The sequence below is a fragment of the Solanum verrucosum genome, unplaced genomic scaffold (assembly GCF_900185275.1).
Source record: "Solanum verrucosum unplaced genomic scaffold, falcon-dt-bn FXZP01000068.1, whole genome shotgun sequence".
NCBI lineage: Eukaryota > Viridiplantae > Streptophyta > Magnoliopsida > Solanales > Solanaceae > Solanum > Solanum verrucosum.
In genome coordinates, this window is record NW_026020085.1 from 559977 (window position 1) to 581152 (window position 21176).

The following is a 21176-nucleotide window of genomic DNA, read 5'->3' on the forward strand; positions in this document are numbered from 1 at the left end:
TTTTTTGAACTGCTGGAATTTGTGTTAATGCAACGTCTCCCAAACTGTAGGATATTTGTCCACCACTCCATCTATGGAGAACTGCTTCTCCTCAAGTATCATCCGTAATCCATTGACCTTCAACATATTCGTGGAGCGAGGAGGATGTAGTGGAACATGAGGCACTTGTGGTGCCTATGATACTCGTGGTGCTGGAGTAAATGTCAGTGGATCATGAGTTTCTTTAGACCACAACTCTGAACGTTTCTGTTTAACCAACTCAGATTCGGGTAGTGGAGTATGTACTAGAGTCCCGGACTCCGCAACATTCTCATTTTCAGACGGAGAGGATGTGGGCTGGACAAAATCAATGACCAAACTATCATCTGAGCTGGAATACGACACGTCCTACTTTTTACCTTTACCCTTAATGTTCGCCAGAGGAGATTTAGGATGAGTAGTTTGGGGAGTCTCAACTTCTGCCATGATCACAATTCCTTTTATCTTCTTTTGGGGTAGTTGACCTCATGCTGAAACTCTTGATCTAGCCATATTTGTAAAAGCGCATAAACGAGAAAAAATGTGGTTGCGGTTAGTGAAATATAATTCAAAACAAAAATGCATACAAACTATCCAAATGACTCGATGAGTCGCTAAGTCATTCTATGAGTAAAACAGGACTCGCCGAATATTACAAATAATCCCAAAAAAAATTCAGTTCCAAAAGGCGAGACCAAAGACCATTTTGTTAGTCACCAAGCTCACTCGATGGTTTAGAGATATCTCACCGAATGTTACAGAAAATTTAAATAAAAACAAAAGTTAGAAAGGAGATAATAGTTTCATTCGCTGACTTACCGAATCACTTCGGTGAACTGAAGGGTCATCGCCGAAAGTAATAGTGGGTCCCCTTAATAAACCTGGCATATAGGGGATGGGGAGTTTGATTAGTGATACATTGAGTTAACTCGGTGAGCTTGTCGAAGCTCGCCGAAATGGCCAACTCATACCCGATCATTTTTTTATTTACAACTTACGACACATCAATTTAAGCACAATTTCCAATAATTCCAATCTAGCCACTATAAATTTCTAACCCATGGTACTAAGACTTCCCCACAATTGATTCAAATTCAACCAAACAATTATTTTTCCATAATGAACAACGTCATCCAATCCATTATCAGGCAAATTCAAGTCATTTGGTCGAATTCGGGTTACTCAGAATTCACCCGTACACTACCAAACATGCAACCCCAAAAATTCCAACATCAAACATGAGAAAATAACACAAATTGGCCTAAAAGATTAATTTAACATGTTCGATTTCAAATTAAAACTATATGAGTCGATAGACAAAAAATCACGGAACAAAATTCAACTAATCAGGATAGACCCATTACACTAACCATTAGCATTTCTAGTATAGCATAAAAAGAGAAAATTAGAGAAACCAACCTAAAATGAAGACAGAGAAAAACTCGGCAAAGAGGTAGGGGAAACAGATCAGCATGATGCTTCAAATGTAAAGTACACAACACACAAACAAACAAATTGTAATCTCAAGTTTGATTGAAAGAGCAGAGGATTCAAAAGTCTTATAGAAAAGAGAAGATATTAATTAAAAAAGTTAGGGACTGTTCAGTTCGCACCAAATTGGTTCAGTGATGCGCCAAATGAGCCGCAACCATCGGAACCAGGTAGAACTTCTTTCCTTTAGAAGGTTAAAAAGGCAATCTCAATCGGGCCTGCTGATCCAATTTGGTGACTTGCCGAGGGAGTTGTGACTCACACAATCTTCTAGAGCTTTCCTGAATTTTCACATTTAAGGGGCCATTCAATGACTGAAGGAGTGTTCCAGCCCTTCACCCATTTGCCTTTCTTCCAAAATACGAACTCCAAGTTGCACATCTAACAAACGTTATTCAAATAACAAAAAGTAATACTTGAGTTGCCTTCCAAGAAGCGCCTTAGATAATGTAGTGGCACAATGTGGACATGCATTCATGCATCATCCAAATACACCACATCAATCACCGTCACATTGGGGTGCTCTCCAAAGTTAATCGTCAGCCTTTGCCCATCCACCTTGAACACCAACCTATCCTCGATTTCAAAATCTATTGCCCCATTAGTGAACACACGATTAACTTTGAACAGACCCGAGAATTTTGACTTGAGTTTTCTTAGAAGTGTCTCAAACTGAAGTTATAGAGCAACACAAGATCACCGACTTAAAACTCTTGATGAATGATTTTGGCATCATGCCACTTATTCATTTTGCCCTTACAAAGGGCTGAACTTTCATAAGCAGGAGGCCAAAACTCTTCTGAAGCGTGGAGTTGACAACTTTATCCTTCTACTCGTTCTCCCAATTCAAGTTTTTTGCCTTCAAAGACCACAACGCTTTATGCTCTAGTTCCACTGGTAGATTAAACGACATACCGAACACCAATTGATACAGGGACACACTAAATAGGGTCTTCAATACAGTTCTATAGGCCCAAAGAGCGTCATCTAACTTTCGGGACCATAAGTCCGATTTGCATTAGTCGGCTTGGCAAACATTCCTTTGATTTCCCAATTCGACACCTCAACTTAACCATTTGTGTGCGGATGATAAGGGGTAGCAACCTTATACTTAACTCCATACTTGCTCAACAATGATGCAAACATTCAGTTACAAAAGTGAAATCCCCTATCACTAATAATTTCATGTGGACTGCCAAACCTTGTAAAAAAGTACTATTTGAGGAATTGAACAATACTTCTCCCTTCATCTTTAGGTAAGGCCACAACCTCTACCCATTTCGAGACATATTCAGCAACCACCAAGATGTATTTTTTCCCATACGAACTCACAAAAGGCCCCATGAAATTGATTTTCCATATATCAAACCATTCAACCTCTAGAATAGGAGTGAGAGGTAATTTGTGCCTTGACGACACTCCTCCTTGCTTTTGACAATGTACACACTTCTTAATATGGGAATTTGCATCTTGATACAATGTTTGCCAATAATAACCACAATGAAGAACCTTCGCAACTATGCGCGCTATATGATGGTGTCCACCAACCGGTTATACATGAAAAGCATCAAGAATAACATCAATCTCAACTTTTGGAACACACCTTCTAATCATGTGGTTCACACGCTCCTGATATAGGTAAGGTTCATCCCAAAAGTACTTCTTCACATCAAAAAGGAACCTTTTTTGTTGGTAAAAATTCAGCCCATCAGGGAGTATTCAACACAAAATATTTTGCAAAATTAGCATACCAAGGTGGAGTGCCATTCGACATACCCATCACCAACTCATCGGGAAAGGCTTCCTTAATATCTTTTTCACCAGAAACAACCACATTCATTTCAAGCCTCGACAGGTGGTCCACCACCTAGTTTTGAAACCCCTTTCGCTCCTTTACTTCAAATTCAAACTCTTGCAACAATAATACCCATCGGATTAACATTGATTTTGCAACTTTCTTATTCTTCAGGTAGCATATAGCGGCATGGTTGATGTGTACCACTATCTTAGTCCCCAAAATGTAGGCTCTAAACTTCTCAAAACAATATACGAGGGCTAATAACTCCTACTTAGTGATGATGTAGTTTTTTTTCAGACACGTTCAACTCTTGCTTGCATAGTAGACCGAATAAAACAAATTTCCTTTGCCCACCAAGGACAGCACCAAAAGCCACACTGCTCACATAACACATTAGTTCAATGGACTGCTCCAATCAAAAACAACAATGATAGGAGATGAAACAAGCTTCTCTTTTAAACACACGAACGCCTTAACACAATCTTAATCAAACTGGAAGACATTTTCCTTCTCAAGTGGCTTGCAAATAGGTGAGCCACCTTGGAAAAATCTTTTACGAACTTCAGTAGAAACTTGAATGACCCAAGAAACTTCTAACACCTTTAACTAAGATAAAAGGAGGAAACTTGGCAAAAGCTTCAACTTTCGCTGGATCAACTGGTATGCCTTCCACCAAAATTTTGTGCCCTAATACATTACCATCCTAGAACATGAAATGACCTTTCTTCTAATTGAGAACAAGGTTTGTTTCAACACATCTTTTCAAGACTATACCAAGGTGCTCAAGGCATACTTCAAATATATCTCCCACAACCAAAAAGTCATCCATGAAAACCTCCATCAAATACTCTACCATATAAGCAAAAATACAGAGCATACACCGTTCAAATGTCGCCCGTGCATTACACTATCCGAATGGCATTCTTTTAAAAGCAAATGTCCTATAGGATCATGTGAATGTTGTCTTTTCTTGATCTTTTGTTGCAATAGAGATTTGTTTATAATTGTAGTAACCGTTTAAGAAGCAATACCATCCACACCCAACAAGTCTTTCAAGGATTTGATCCATAAAGGGCATTGGGAAATAATCCTTCTCGGTCCACTCATTCAATTTTTGATAGTCCATACATACATGCCAATTGGTTACTTGTCTCGTTAACACAAGCTCTAGTTTTTCATTAGAGACCACGGTCATACCACTTCTCTTTGGAATACATTGAACGAGACTAACCCACTAGCTATCTGCAATATGGTAGACAACAACCGTATCAATCCACTTCATAATATTTTCTTGATGACTTCATACATTGGAGGATTTAACCTCCTTTGTTGTTCAATACTTGGCATTCAATCACTAGCCAGTTGAATCTTGTGAGTACAAATACCAGAAGGGATTCCCACAATTTGGTAATAGTCCACCTAATATATTTGATAAATAATTTCAACACACTAACAAGTACCTGCACTTGCCATTAAAGCAAATCCGCAATAATAATCATGGTTAAAGTATTATTGGCTCCCAAAAATACATGACGAAAGTGATGTGGAAGTACCTTCAATCCGAGCTTTAGTTGTTCCTCAATAGATGGCTTTGAGGGAGGAATTCTCTATTCTAGATATCGATATGAAGTTTCAAAGGTCTCTTGGATTAAAAACCTAAACCCAATAGAGCTGCCACTACCTCATAATAATCTTGAATTTCCACCCTATCATAGTTCAAAAGGACGGCAGCCAAAGATTCACCAACACAAGAAACTTCACTCATACTAGCACCACATCATCAATAACCGATATCACATGGAGGTCACTTGGATGGTTCATCGATTTTCAAATATTAAATGTAACTTCCTCACTATTTACCTCCCTTTCCACATCAATAAGAGCCTTTCCGGTAGAAGAGAATGGCCGACCGAGAATAAGAGGGACCTAGACATCAACTTGCAATCGAGGATCAAAATATCAGCTGGAAAAATAAATTCTTCTACCTTCTCCAAAATGTCATAGAGAATGCCAATAGGACGCTTTATAGAATGATCGGCTAGTAGAAGACGCAATGTTTTAGGTTTAGGCTCACTTAGCCAAAGTCGGTTGAAAATTTTATAGGGCATCAAGTTTTTACTCGACCCCAAATCACACAACGTTTTAGCGAATTGGAACATCTCAATAGTTCAGGGGATAGTTAATGCCCCTGGATCATCCTTCCTAACAACCACGTTGCTCGACATAATGTCACTATAACTATGAGATACTTCAATCATCTAAAAATACATACTTCTCTTCATTATGATAAACTCTTTCATAAGCATTGCATTACTCGGCATTACGAACAATGCCTCTACCAAAGGAAGATTAATGGAAGGAGTTTTTTAGATGGAATGAAATTTTTGGAAGTTCACATCTTTAGCATTTTTCTTCAATCCTTGAGTAAATGGTGGAGTCACTTTGGGAAACAACTTTATAGGTACCGAAGGAGGCACAAACCCTACATTTGACTTTTTAGCATCATCGCAAACAACATTTTTCGATGCTTCATCAACCTCGTTGGTGGCTCTATTGTTCGACTCCTCGACGAGTACATCACTGTCAAAAACAATGATTTTCCCCTTGCCTAAACTTCCATTATTATCATTTTTAAAATCACCCACAACCTTACGACTCTGAGTCACGATAGCCATACATTGTACATTATCATTCTTTGGTTGGCCATAGAATCAATAGAAAGACCTCCTTTTGGCCTCGAATTAAAGTGAGTAGCAATTTGGCCCATTTGGGTCTCAAACCGAATGATAGGTCATCGTCTGATTGAAAGAGGAGAAATTGGTCTTCATCTCCTTGAGCACCTTATCCAATCTTCCCACCTTTTTTTGGATGCGGGCAAGCATATCTTCAGTCTGAAAGCATTCGGAATCAGTGTTTGGTTCCTTATCTTTAGGACGGTCATGAGGAGGCACATAATGATCTCTATGACAATCCATTTCTCTCCAATTTATACCTCTGCCACATTAATCTCATTCTCTATCTCTCCAACCACCATCACAGTCTTTAATCCAACCTTGAATTCCTTCCCGCCTTGGATAGCTTGGACGAGAACCGCCCACTTGGTTCAGCAACAATTGCACCTCTTCATTATACATAGCTTAAAATTGTGCATCATCCGACCTCATCCCATGATAAGAACCAACCGTATTCACGACCTTATAGCCACCTCCCATGACATGTTTTGTCAATAAATCCATTTTGGTCATCATCTTGGCCATATTTTCATCACACTCTTGGTTCTTTTCCATTCGTTCTTTAGTCAACCCAATATTTAGGGGAGACACTTGATCCTCCCTTGTATGCCATGCTCAATAAATCTTCGTCATCTTGTTAAGAAAATTCAATCCCACGACAAACGTTTGTCTCATAATTCCATCCTGCATAAGTTCATGGATGACACTCTTGTTGATAATGTCAAGACTCTGGTAGAAATATTGCAAGAGCACATTAACCGGCAACCCATGAGTAGGATATCAGAGAAGTAGCTTTTGAAACCTCAACCACATTTCATTAATGAGTTCATCATCAATCCTATTGAAATTTTGAATGCTATCCCTCAACTTCAACATCTATGAGGGAGGAAAGGATCTTTCATAGAACACCTCCGTGAGCTCCGCCCAAGAAGTAATAGAATCCCTTGGTAGTATGGACAACCACTTCGTTGCTTCCTCCATTAGAGAAAAGGGAAAGAACAGAGCTAAATTGACTGTTGAGAGAGACTCTTGAAGGTCCAGATGTAATCATGAGGGTCCTCATGAGCAAGTCCCCCGAAGAAATCTTTTAATTGGATCAGTTGAAGCATAGTTCCGGTCAAATGAAAAATAGTGTTGCTCATAGTCGGGGGCAAAGAAATAGCACCGCCATTTCCCACTTAGTCCACATTGACATCGTTCAAGTCTCCGATTTCATCATTGTTTCCATGTTGACACGCAATGCTCCCGTTCACACGCATTTCATCACCTATTTAGAGCAAACAACAAAAACATTAATAAGAAAATTCTTCTACAATCAAACTAGTTCACAAAGACACTTAAAGAAATGAATTCTAAACACCATTCCTCGGTAGCGGCACCATTTTTTATAATGCTCAACAACACCTCTTCTAATTCAAAGTGTAGGTAGTCGCTAGCAAATATAAACCAACGGGTAGTTCATTGGATCCCAAAAGGAGTGATACGGTAAAGAATTCAAGTACGAAGTATTTAAGTGTTCTAATTTCCTGTAGAATAGAAGTAAATAACATGTAACATTATGTAAATCTGTAGGTTTAAATTATCAATATCAATAGAATTTAGTATCCAATTATTAACAGAAAAAAATAGTACAGAGTTTGTACAAGTATAAAATGGGTCTGAGGAGTGTGTGAGTAATCTAATACTAATTTCTATTAATAGGTAATTAATAATTCCTTTATGTTATTTGATCTGAATGGGTTTGATGGATTTTATCTGTAACAACTATTATGATTCGAGTGAGTTCCGCAAACATCAACAAGCTTAACAATACAAAACAACCCGTATTCCTTCACATAATTCGCTTTATCAAGATGGGTTGTAAAGACATAAGCCAATACAATTATCAATCATTTACTATACTTTACTCAAGTTTCGCAAGCAAGCATTGTGAGCTAAATCTATAACTAAATTTATAACCTCAGTTCATAAATGAAAATATGAATAAATGACTTAACCAATTTAAAAACAACATTGAATATGGAAATTAACAATACCCACAAGCTAATTTATGTATTCAATTACATAGTCACACCCCTAAGGAAAGGGGTTTAGCCACACATAACAATTCTCGAGAAATAGTTATCAAAAAGATATTCCATCCGAATGAAAAAATCCACAATGCTCAAAGCCAAAATTAAGACTAAAACATTAAAACCTCAATATCCACGCTCAAAACCTTCTCCAAAAATATTCAGTATTGTCAAAGTATGTGAAAAATTGTAAAAAACAGTGTGTATCACTTCTTTTCTCTCTTCATAAATTACTCTCTATGTTTCCAAAATCTTCCCAAAATTTATGTACACAGTTCGACTCGGCAAAGTTAGGTGGGATCGGCAAACGACTTGACGATCCATTGAAGAGCACCTCTTCTCACCTTTTATCTTGACTTCTACATCATGTTGTTCTATTCATTTAGGCGAGATGGGTCGAGGTCGCCATTCTATTTGGTGCATAACCATTGTGCTCTCTCAATCGCCAAGTTTTCTTAGTTCATGACCCAATTCATCAGAGTTTTTGGTGAGCTCAAGGCTCACTCCGCGAGTCGCCGAATGGCTTTTACGAGCTCGAGCATTTCTTTTCTTCCACTTTTCCAACTTTTTCACTTCTTTTCACATTGTAATGTCCTTGACTTGTTCTTATGCCTTCATTGCTGCACATAAAAAATAACATAAGTTATGAACACAAACTATGCATTGAGGACACTAATTCATTGAAAAACAAGCTCTAAATGAGTCAAAACTCCCGACTCATCAGGGTTGCACCTCTCGTGCATTGAAAGCTTCCTGACTTGGAGGATTAACATTCCTTCAAGAATGACATCCTACAACAGCTCTTCGTGGAGTCATGATCTGAAAAAACACGTGTAAGCACGAGTTAGATAATTTTTTTATAGAGTTGAACTATAGCATACAGACATGAATAAGAAGAATGTGAAATGTTCCTAAATGTGGTATCGTCCTTATTATATATGCGTCGTATTTCAGACAAAAAATGACTCTACAAATACGACTACATAGCCACCTTATGACTCTTGAACTCTATGGTCTGATACAAACTTTGTCACACCCCGAGCCTACACCCTGGATGTGGCCGACACTCAAGAACAATTATTGGTCCCTAAGAGAACCCTTTGTCTGGCTGACTCTTTAGAGGAAGGCTTACTCAAGCAAAATCAGAATTTCAAATGCATAGTTAAACTTTAGAGTCTCAATCAAAACTCAAATCAAATAAACATTCAGAAATACTTAATAAGTTAAACAACTATGTTAAGACCTCAAAAAATCTCAACAAAAAGGGAAATACTAAGAAACTCCTCAACCTTAACTATTTATGAAGCCTATAATACTTGCATAGATGTCACGATAGAACCCTCGACAAGTTAACAAACAGAAAAATAATGTCAAGCCCTCCTAAAAGCAAGGAGGCTTAACAAAATTAGTTTGAGTGAAAATGGTATCAACGAAGCATTTAGTGATGTCCCTGAACACCTGTATCTTCATTATAATAATGCAGGTCGAATGAAATCAGTACATTGAAGTACGAGCATGTAAGGAGAACTGACAGCATAAATAACTAAACTCATAAGACTATAAAAAATGGACACCATCAACAACATCCCGCAATAACGGATTTTTAGATCTAGATTGTGTAACAGATATAAATAAAACAATACAATTATGGGTAGGATATATAGCAAAACAACTAATAGATAATAAAATTGGAATGTCAGAAGTACCAGGATATATAGAAAGAACATTTTTAGGAACGGTAAAATTATGGTTACAAAATTTAGCAGAAGAAAGCATAAAAACATTAAGAAATAATAAAAACATAGACGGAGATAGTGCAACCACACCAATCGACATATTAAATAAATATGAAATGGCAATAAGAAATGAATTCAGTAGTACAACTACAGAAGTAGAAGAACAAAATAATGAAAAACAGTTACATAGGAATTTAATGCTAAAATTAACTATATGTAACATATGCTACATAGACAAATATACATGTGTATTTAGAGAATATTATTATAAAGGAACATATAATGCAGAAGAATCAAAAGAAATAAGAAAATTATATTTTACAAAATTACCAGAACCATTTAGTTCTAAAATAATAAAAGATTGGAACGAAGAAGGATTACAAGATACACTTGGAGCAAGAATGAGATATCTACAAAAATGGTATTCAGCAATATGTGAAAAATATAGAGAAGACATAAAAATGGAAAAAACAATAATTAGAAACCTAGCATGTTGTAAAGATAACATAGCACCTCAATTCGGATGCAATGATAATTATTATAAAAAGAAATATAGAAAACCAGGGAAATATAAAAAATATAAATCCCAATATAGGTATAAAAGACCAAGAAGAAGATATTACATAAAAAATACTAAAGCAAAAAGACCTTTTAGACCAAAGAAAAAAATAACAGAATGTACATGTTATAATTGTGGAAAACTAGGACACTTTGCTAAAGATTGTAAATTACCCAAAAATCCAAAGAAAAAACAAATATTTGAAATAATAATTAACGATGAAACAGATACACAAATAGATTATATAGATTATGAACCAGATAGTGATGATAGTATATATGAATTTGAATCACTTGAAAACGAAATATCTGAAAATGAAATAGAAGAAAATAATGACTGAAAAAGACGTACAAATAATAAATAAAGAAGAATATACAAATGAAGAGTCTACGGAACAGAAGGTAATATTTGATACCAATATATTTGAACAAATAAAAGGAAAAGAATTAGATCTCAGTGTAGAAAAAATATTTAAGATACCATTAATAAGGAATATATTTAAAAGACAAAAAGAGGAATACTATGTAGTAAGTCAAAAAGAACACATAATAGATTGTAAATATACCAAAGGAAAAGCAAGAATACCTATAATAAATAAAAGGATAATAAATAAAGAAATACAAGAAATTAAAGCTAAAGAACCAATAAAATACGTGCACTTAGGCGGAACAGAAATATTAATAAAAGCTTGTTTTAGAGAAGGAATAGATACACCAATAGAAATATATTTGGCGGATGACAGAATAGTAGAACCAATAGAAAGAAGTATAATAAGTGCGGTAAAAGGAAATTTAATCTACCAAAAATTTAAGTTTATAATAAGTGCTAATTATTCAGTAGCAATAAATGATAGAAATAAAGATAAATCATTAGTATTATATTGGAAAATGTCAGGAATAGAATTAGCCCCAGGAAGTAAAATATTTACAGCCCGCTGTAAAAATCTATATGTATTAACAACAAAACATAAGATAACAGCAAAAAATAAGATAAATAAAATAAAAATAGAGAATCCTTTTGAACAAATTGTTACAGTAATAGATAATAATGATTATAGTTACAAAGAAATAGACATAGAAGAGGATCTAGAAATACTGAGTGATAGGATAAGTACATCAAAAAGAATAAAGAACATAGATAAAAATATTGATACGTCCCAACCCTTAAGAAAATCAGTAGAATATCAAAGAATAAAAGAAATTGAACCATATCACTATTATATAACTGGAATAATAGAACAAAGGAAACATATCATTATAATAAATACTGGACAAGAAGAAAATTATATACCAAGAGAATTAGTATCGGAAGAAGAGATAACCTCTAAAGAACAAGTATGCCCAGAATTACCAAAAGAATTGTTACATATAGAGGAAACAACTCAAAAAGAAATAATCATAGGAGGTATAATAATATTAATAGACTTTAAAATATATCAAGAAGACAATATAATATTAGGAATAAAATGGTTAGAAGAAATGAAACCATATAATTTAGAAAATACCCAATTAACAATAACTTATAAAAATAAAAAGATTATAGTAAAAAGAGCATTATGAAAATTTATATACTTGCAAAAATAATAGTAGAAAATTACTACAACAGATACTATACTCCAATGATAGATACAGGAGCAGAAGCAAACATATGTAAACATAATTGTCTACCAGATGAAAAATGGGAAAAACTAAAAACACCTATAGTCGTCACAGGATTTAATAATGAAGGAAGTATGATAACATATAAAGCAAAAAATATAAAGTTACAAATATGGGATAAAATATTAACTATAGAAGATATATATAGTTATGACTTTATAAATAAAGACATGCTTTTAGGAATGTCATTTCTACAAAAACTATATCCCCATGTAATAACAAAAACACATTGGTGGTTTACCACACCATGTAAGCAAAAGATAGGAGCAAAAAGAGTAAGTAATAAAAACAGAAAACCTACACCATGGATTAAAGGAAGTGAAAAAATCACTCAAAAATTAGAAAATGTTAAAGAAAATACTCACAATATAGAATTAATAATATTTTCAATAGACAAACTAAAATTAATTCAAGAAAAATTAGATATGTTATATAGTGAAGATCCCTTAAAAGGATGGGAAAACCATAAAACAAAAGTAAAAATTGAACTAATTGATGAAAATAGCATAATAACCCAAAAACCATTGAAATATAACTTTGAAGATTTAAAAGAATTTAAAATGCATATAAAAGAATTATTAGAAAACAAATATATTCAAGAAAGTAATAGCAAACATACAAGTCCAGCATTCATAGTAAATAAACACAGCGAACAAAAAAGAGGTAAAAGTCGTATGGTTATTGACTATAGAAATTTAAATGCAAAAACAAAAACATATAATTACCCCATACCTAACAAAGTATTAAAAGTAAGACAAATACAAGGATATAATTATTTTAGTAAATTTTATTGTAAATCAGGATTTTATCATCTAAAGCTAGAAGAAGAATCTAAAAAATTAACAGCTTTTACAGTACCACAAGGATTCTATGAATGGAATGTACTACCTTTTGAATATAAAAATGCACCAGGAAGATACCAACATTTTATGGATAATTATTTTAACCAACTAGAAAATTGTATAGTATACATAGATGATATATTGTTATATTCACGAACAGAAGAAGATCATATACGATTGTTAGAAAAATTTATACATATTATAACATACTCAGGAATAAGTTTAAGTAAGAAAAAGGCAGAAATAATGAAAAATCAAATAGAATTTTTAGGAATACAAATAGATAAAAATGGTATAAAAATGCAAAACCATATAGTACAAAAAATAATAAATTCTGACGAACAAATAGATACGAAAAAGAAATTACAATCATTTTTAGGATTAGTAAACCAAGTAAGAGAATATATACCTAATTTAGCAGAAAATCTAAAACCTTTGCACAAAAAATTAAAGAAAGAGGTAGAATATTATTTTGATAAAAAAGATCAAGAACAAATACAAAAAATAAAATCATTATGTAAGAAGTTACCTAAATTATATTTTCCAGATGAAAATAAAAAATTTATATATATAGTAGAATCAGATGCAAGCGAAATAAGTTATGGAGGAGTACTAAAATATAAATACGATAAAGAAAAAATAGAACATCATTGTAGATATTACTCAGGGACATTTACAAATCCCGAAATAAAATGGGAAATAAATAGAAAAGAATTATATGCACTATATAAATGCTTATTAGCTTTTGAACCATATATAGTATATAATAAGTTCATTGTAAGAACAGATAATACGCAGGTGAAATGGTAGATTACAAGGAAGATACAAGATTCAGTAACAACAAAAGAAATACGAAGACTAGTATTAAATATACAGAATTTTACATTTACAATAGAAGTGATAAGTACTAACAAAAATGTCATTGCAGACTACATATCAAGACAAAGCTACACAGACGGATCTAGACAAAGATGAAAAAATATTCAATGCTATAGCAATGCTTTGTACAAAGATAGATAATATGGACAAAGAGATACAAAAAATGAAAGGTCAGCAGCATGACGGTAAATATGCGGAGCTAACTCGATCGGAAGACTTAAAAATTCCAGAGCTAGAAGGTGACGCTGGGAAACACCGAAAAACCCAAGCTAACAATTTATTACATGCAGCTACAGGTAGCACATCATCTACAAAAGAGGAGAAAAGATATGTCAATACAAATATGAACAAGATATTCGAAAAACCATTTATACCCAAAAAACAAAACCCCATATTTGTACCACCTCAAATAAATACCTATAAGGAAAGTTTGAACCAGGACAAAAAGACCTATAACCATATAACCAGAGCATACATAGAAAATATCCACAAAATACAAACTTTTTTAAATAAAAACCCCAGATCAAAAACTACCCAAAATCCACATGAAGATTATATTACCCAAGCTTTGCAAGGATATAATAAATTAATCGCTTTACCTAAGACAAATGCAAACCTAATAGCAACTTGCTATAACTATGGATTATTGAACACAGTATATACCCAAACCAGAGATGAAATAGCTACGATACCAGACTTACATAAAGCATTCATGAACTACAAGAGAATAACTAAAGGAACTTTGTTTTATATAAAGTTTTATTCAGCACCAGCAGAAATACTTTACGACGAAATAAAACCGATTATACAAGTTATAAAAATTGGACTAACTAGAGAAATGATTATACCGGAAAAAATAGAGGAGCAAGAGGAGATACAAAAAGTAGAGATACCAGCATTCTATGCAGAAAAAAGGATTATTGGAATAACTACTATACTGAATGAGTTAACATCTAATTATTTGAACAACAATTCAATATGGAGTTATTATTCACGGGAACAAACAATGATATATTCGAATTGTCGAGAATTTAGAGCAGCAGATATGGAAGAACTCAGGCAATGGGCGCTAAGTCTGGTAAAACCTGAGCAGCAACCTACAACAAGAGCTATAAGGAAGGATTTTATCTCTTCAGAAATAATGACCAGATACTGCAAAACTATTGGCCATAAATATCCGGATCATCAATGTTCCAAATGTCAGGGCGAAGATAATGTGATCCCAGACGTGCAGCTAGAGTAAAAACAAGAAGTGACAAAACCGACAAGATAAAAAGAAAAAGCTATAAGTGGAGCTACTTTGCTAAGTGGAGCTACTTTATGAAAAGAAAAGATAGTAGTAACGTGTTAAGTTAGAAATATTATGTACAAAAATGTAAAGTAAAGTTGTTTGTCATTTTGTTGACTTTGTAAAGTAGTGCAGATGTAAAGAAGCACTAACGTGTTAGTCTAAGTAAGAATATGTACAAAAGTAGGAATAGTAAAGTAACTATAGTTAGGTGTAAAGTAATCATAGTAGGAATAAAGTAACCATAGTAAGGTTACTTATATGTGTATAAATAGGTAGCCATTATGGCATATAGAGGCAAGACTTTCTACACGGAAAGCAAGCCTCTCTTGTAAACAAAAATATTCTCAATAAAAATCTAAAGTTTCAGTTAAGCTATGGATCCAAATAGTGCAGATACTACACAGGTATATACATTTATGATTATGCATAACTAAATTTATTAATTCCTGAATATCATAGTAATGATAGAATAGATTTATATTAGTTATTATATACTAGAATTATTTTTAGATGTTTTCTAGTTTGTTAACATGAGGAAATAAAGGAAAACTTCCAGACTATGCCATCCTAAAGTTGAAACCATAGGCAAGAAGCCGTGAGGGGAGTAAACATAGTTGAGGCGCTGTTAGGAAGAAAATACTTTCGAAAGTACGATGTTAACAGTGACAGGAAAACATGTTGAAAATAATCTAGTTTATAGTAATCTAATATGAATAATATTTGTCAAGACTATGGTATAAGGGAATTATGTTTTGAAATTATTATGCCTAATTTGCATGACGAAATGATATTAGCATATAAAATATTAATCTTGTATGTATTAAGAAACATAGAAATTACGGAACTAAAACAAATGATATGGCAGCTGATATTTGAAGAAGAAGAAGAAGAATTAATGAATCAACTATGTTATGAAGATGAAATTCCAGAATTTAACTTAAGTGATTTAGAAATTCAATATTCCGATTAATGATAAATCAAGAATACTTAGAATATTGGCAACAAACTATAATAGATATTACTTTATTAAGTATTTTAATTAAAGAAAATATATAAGCATTTCAACAAACCCACGACATACAATACATAGAGTATATATTAGAAAACATAAAAGAAATTATAAGATTAATACCCCTAGAAAAGATGTATTATGAAAAAATTAATTCATAATATAGTATTATGAAAAAATTAATTCATAATATACTTGATATTTTCTCTCAAGTTTGGAGAGGCTTTTGTCGGAAACTTGAAGAGAGAAGGATTTCAACTTCCCCAAGTTTAATTTCTTGGGTCTTCTCCATTCTTCTTCCTTTGCATAAATCAAGGTTTAATTTCTTATACCTATTTTATTTATCATCATTTTAGGTGTATTTTGTTATTTCTTGATGTGTGGCTAAAAACCCCATTCTTGGGGTGTGATTTAGCAAATATGTGTTGATACTGTTGTCGGTTCTTGCTTGCTGATAGGGTAGATATATTTTAATGGTGATTTCACCTAGTGGTTGTGGTTTAATTTAATGGGTTTGTAGTTGCAAATATGAAACCACCCATGTGTTTTCAACTTGCCCGAGAGGGAGGTCGCTAAACAAAGACCACAGACTGATGGCCTAACGAGTGGGTCGACATGAGGTCCATCCTGAGAGGGTGAGCCCTAGTCCATATCCTAACACTCAGCTCGAGAGAGTGTGTGGGTAAGGCGTAGGTTGGACTTCATGCAGCATATGGGTGTCAGAGAGGAACACTACAAAAAAAATAGCATTTAGCGACTGACGAAATTCGTCGCTAATCTATGGTATTCCGTCGCTAAACCGGATTTGCGACGGATTTACGACGGATTTTTGGCTGTTAGTATTTCGCTCGTTAGTAATCTCTTAGCGACGAAAAATTTAGTCCGTCGCAACTTTAGTGATGGACTCTTCCATCGGTATACTTATATAGTTCGTTGCTAATTCCATAATTAATTTCGTCATTTCAAATAAATTCGCGATGAAATTTTCGTCACTAATCCGTCGCAAAAATATTTGTTGCTAAATTCATCATTAATTTCATCATTTCAAATAAATTAGCATCGGAATTTTTGTCACTAATCCGTCACAAAATATTCTGTTATTTAAGCCAGCATATTTGCCACTAAAATGTTCCGTTGTTAATCCGTCGCCAAAATTTTATCATAGCAACGACCAAATCGTCATTAAATTTGTTGCTAAAAATTTTCTAGTAAAATAATTTCATTTTTTTATTTTAAATATACATTGCTGAAATAAATTAATAACAATTACTAAATACCTCTAAAATAACAAACATTCATATAAAATAATATTTAGAGGGTTCAAAATCTGTAGATAGCAAAATCCTAATCTCATACTTTCAGTGCAAAACATCCAAAGAAAGTCATCAACTATTGTTATCAGGCAATTTGTACTTTTCAAAAACACAAACATCCAAAAATTAAAGCTAAAGGAGACTAATTAAGGGATACCATCATCACTTGAAACTAAGGGATCAACCTCGTCCTCATTAGTAGCAGCAGAAGGAGGTACCATGGGTGTCACAAGTGATGGATTGTCAATGGGAATAACCACTTGTTGTAGCCGCTCCATAATAACAGGAAGAAAATGATTAGTAAGGGCAGGAATCATTTCCTTCACAAACACATCCATATTTCTTGTCGATGTTGATTGAGAAAATGAAGTTGCTACAGATGATGAGGCACAAAGATTATGCCCGTAGTAAGTTTTTGCTTCAGATCCAAGACCGTATATTCTTTTCTTTTTTTCTCCCCCGGCAGCTTGGTAGTATGCTTTCATTGATCAATATCAGATTGAGAGGTTGTTTTTTCCCGTAATATTTCTTCATATTTTTCCTGTAATAAATTGAGATAAAGAGAAAACATTAAAGATTAGGAATAAATTTATAATGGAAGGGAAAGGCAGAAATGTTGTATGTCTAATTTAACCTTGGATAATAGTTCTTATATTGGGAATACCCAATGCTGCTCAAGACATTTTCGTGAGTACATAACTCACTGTAACATCATTCTATATTTCTGCAGGCCATTCATCAACATTGTAACTGACTTGATGTATAAGGAAGACATACATCATTCTATATTAGCAAAGAAAAAAGATGTGCATGCCATTCATCAGCATTAATACTATGTGATACTCACAGGACGAGAAGTATAAAGCAAAGGTATGTTACAAAAATAGTGACCTAAAAGATTATCATTGTTCCATCTTACATATTAGCAGCAGCTTGAATTGTGAATCTCCTGTCTGTAGCAAATCTTGATTTCCAATTTTAAAAATCTTTTTGATAGGATATAGCAAAGCTAGAAGGTTAAGCATTATTTTATTATGTCTGCACAAGTGTTTCATGACAATTGAAAGGATTGTTGTGGTTATAAGTGTCACTTGAATATCCCTAGCAGTAGAATGATTCTATTGTTTCTTTTTGTGGTATGCCAACGTGTCTATGCAGGTATGCATAGATGTGATTGTTCAAAGACTTGGGGATGCTACAACAGCTGCAATGTACAAGCTACTCTTCAGCACTCTCAGTGGCAAGGCATCAGTTGTTTCTCTATATGCCCTGCCTATGTGATACTTAGAGAAACTACTGGACTGGGGGAAGAGGGCCACATATCAGATGCTGAAAACATGTGTAGGCTACCACAAACTGATCCTGAAAATCTGGATCTCATTTATGCTCTCATAACATTTTATTTTTTATTAACATGCACATTTTGAAATCCTCTATGATACTCAGTGAAACGACTGGACTGGGGGAATAGGGCCATAAAATAGATGCTGAAATAGCATCACTACGGGCAGCTTTTACGCCCGTAGTGAAGAGAACTAACACAATCCTCATGAAAACCAAAACAAGACAAAGATAAGGAAAACATGTTATGAAGTTCATATTTAAAACTACAAATGGTAGGCATTTTCTGACTATAATCTAAACAAAAGGGAAACAAATAACTCGTAATGTAGGATAACAGGGCATGTACGACCATTTATGTTTTCCTATAGAAAATGATTTCGGACTTCATGACTGAACCACGACTTTCACAGCCAACCAAAACAGTGAAATAAGAGGACTTACAAGGAAACAACAGGCAAGCAAACAACATGAATAGCAAACAAGATACACCACTGATTTACAGTCTAATAATAGGTCGAAACACTTTCAAAAATTTCTAACATCTGAAAGAATTACAAAGATCAAGAAGTAAACAGTCCACACATCAGTTGAGCAGCAAGATAACAACATCCAACCATGAAACTAAATTACTATTCATTTTCAGCCAAGTTTTCCCTTCTAATAAGAAATGACATGTATATATTCTGATAGGTTTCAAAGTTTTGGACTTACATGGACAATTCGAGAGCGTTCGCCAACAAAAGATTTACCATCATGACCATGCGTATGGACGTGTAAATGTAACTCGCTTGGTGTTGGATCTCGACCCTTTTCAATAGCCTTTACAAAAGAAAAATCACTTTTTAGATACAAAAATATCGATTGCATAATGTGTATTTAGATACAAGTTTATATATCAGACAACCTAAAGATGTTACTTATATAATTTGTGAAATATATACTTACAAGTTTCTTGCGATGCTCTCCAATTGAGATAGAGCCACCTGTGTGAGTCCCAGCAGCAACTTCACAGCCACCACGACGATTATTTGCATTTGTTTCTGACTTTTTCTTGGACTCATTACTTTCCCAAAGTTGTGTCCATCTTTCCCAAACATGCTCAGGTACAAAACCTGGCCTAACTCCTCCCCATTTTATCTTAGAAATAAAATTTCTGTATTTTATAGCGGCCTTGACCAACCAGTGTCTCTTCACTTCACTTTTACTAATAGAAACATCCCAATATAATTTTTTCTGAAATAAATTTTGAAAGTAATATATCAATATCCTATCTATAAGTATGAATACACTTTCCAAACTTATCTACGATGAAAAGTAATACCTTAAATTCTCTAAAATAACCGTCTTTTACAACGTTTGAAACACTTTTCCAATTTATTCCATTGGGATCAACATCATTTCTGAAAGACTTGCTTATGAAACTAGAGCATATTATAGAAGGTTCCAACCTGTGTAAATTTGAAGACATTATTTGGAGTTTTATTATAATTAGACATTATATATGTGAGTGCTAACAAAAAGAATACTCAGATTATAGTAGGCTGCTGATTTTTCAGATCCATCAATTAGCATTGCTTAACATGGAACCTTAAATTATAATTTGTTTACTCGAACTTGTGGATTCAAAGACTACCAATATTAACTACACTCAAGTATAAACAGGTTATGAGGATAAAAGCAAAAGAGTGGACTAACCCTGCAGAACTTATAAAAATAAGGGTCCGTGAGTGGTTACTACTAGAATCAGTATCAACTGTGTTTGTATGACCTCTTGAGTTGCTTTGAGTAGATATATCACCTTCAGCAATTAGACTACTACAACCTGTTGGGATGCTCTGAGTAGACAGACCCTGACCTATGGGACTGCTCTGATTTAGTGTAACTGGAGGTGTCTCAGAGATAGTTGGGGTGGTACTTTGATATGATGTTTCAATTGTTGTGGTGCCACCTTGTTGAGGAGAAACTATAGTGGGCATCGGAATAGTTGGCATGCTTACATGAATAGCAGGACTACTCCTACCAAAGGACTTCCCACTACCTCTGGCTCGAGCCATACCTATAAAAAATATAACAGTGTAGTTGGCTTCCTGAAAACTACAACAATGTAGTTGGCTTCCTGAAAAATTTATTGTCACGTCTAAACAAAGAAACTTTCAGTGATGTGGAGCTACTTATCCAATGTCAAAACAAAATACAGGCAGACCCACATAGTATCATGTTGTATGAGAACAAAATGAGACTAGCAAATGACTATCACCAAACAGCTTGTTCCACCAAAAAAAGAAATATTGCAAAAACAGAAACTAGAGTCAAACACTTATCACTAGTATAAATCAAATTAAGCTACCTCATTGAAGTGTGCTGAAATATTAAAAATACCTCTAAAAAAGCTTGTAGATCAAGTGAAAACACTTATGCCTGCATATAAAAGAGT

General features: G+C 34.0%; 1 protein-coding gene and 1 pseudogene across 1 annotated transcript; one reads left to right on the forward strand and one right to left on the reverse strand.

Moving 5' to 3' along the window:
• Positions 1-13822: 13822 nt before the first annotated feature.
• On the forward strand, positions 13823-15028 carry LOC125824284 (uncharacterized). The gene has a single exon (XM_049503630.1). The coding sequence runs from the start codon at positions 13823-13825 to the stop codon at positions 15026-15028; it is 1206 nt and encodes a 401-aa protein (XP_049359587.1).
• Positions 15029-17544: 2516 nt separating this feature from the next.
• LOC125824279 (uncharacterized) lies at positions 17545-20796 on the reverse strand (annotated as a pseudogene).
• Positions 20797-21176: the final 380 nt, after the last annotated feature.

Coding starts and splice junctions, on each gene's coding strand:
- LOC125824284 (XM_049503630.1), top strand. CDS start 13,823: ATGTCATTGCAGACTACATATCAAGACAAAGCTACACAGACGGATCTA.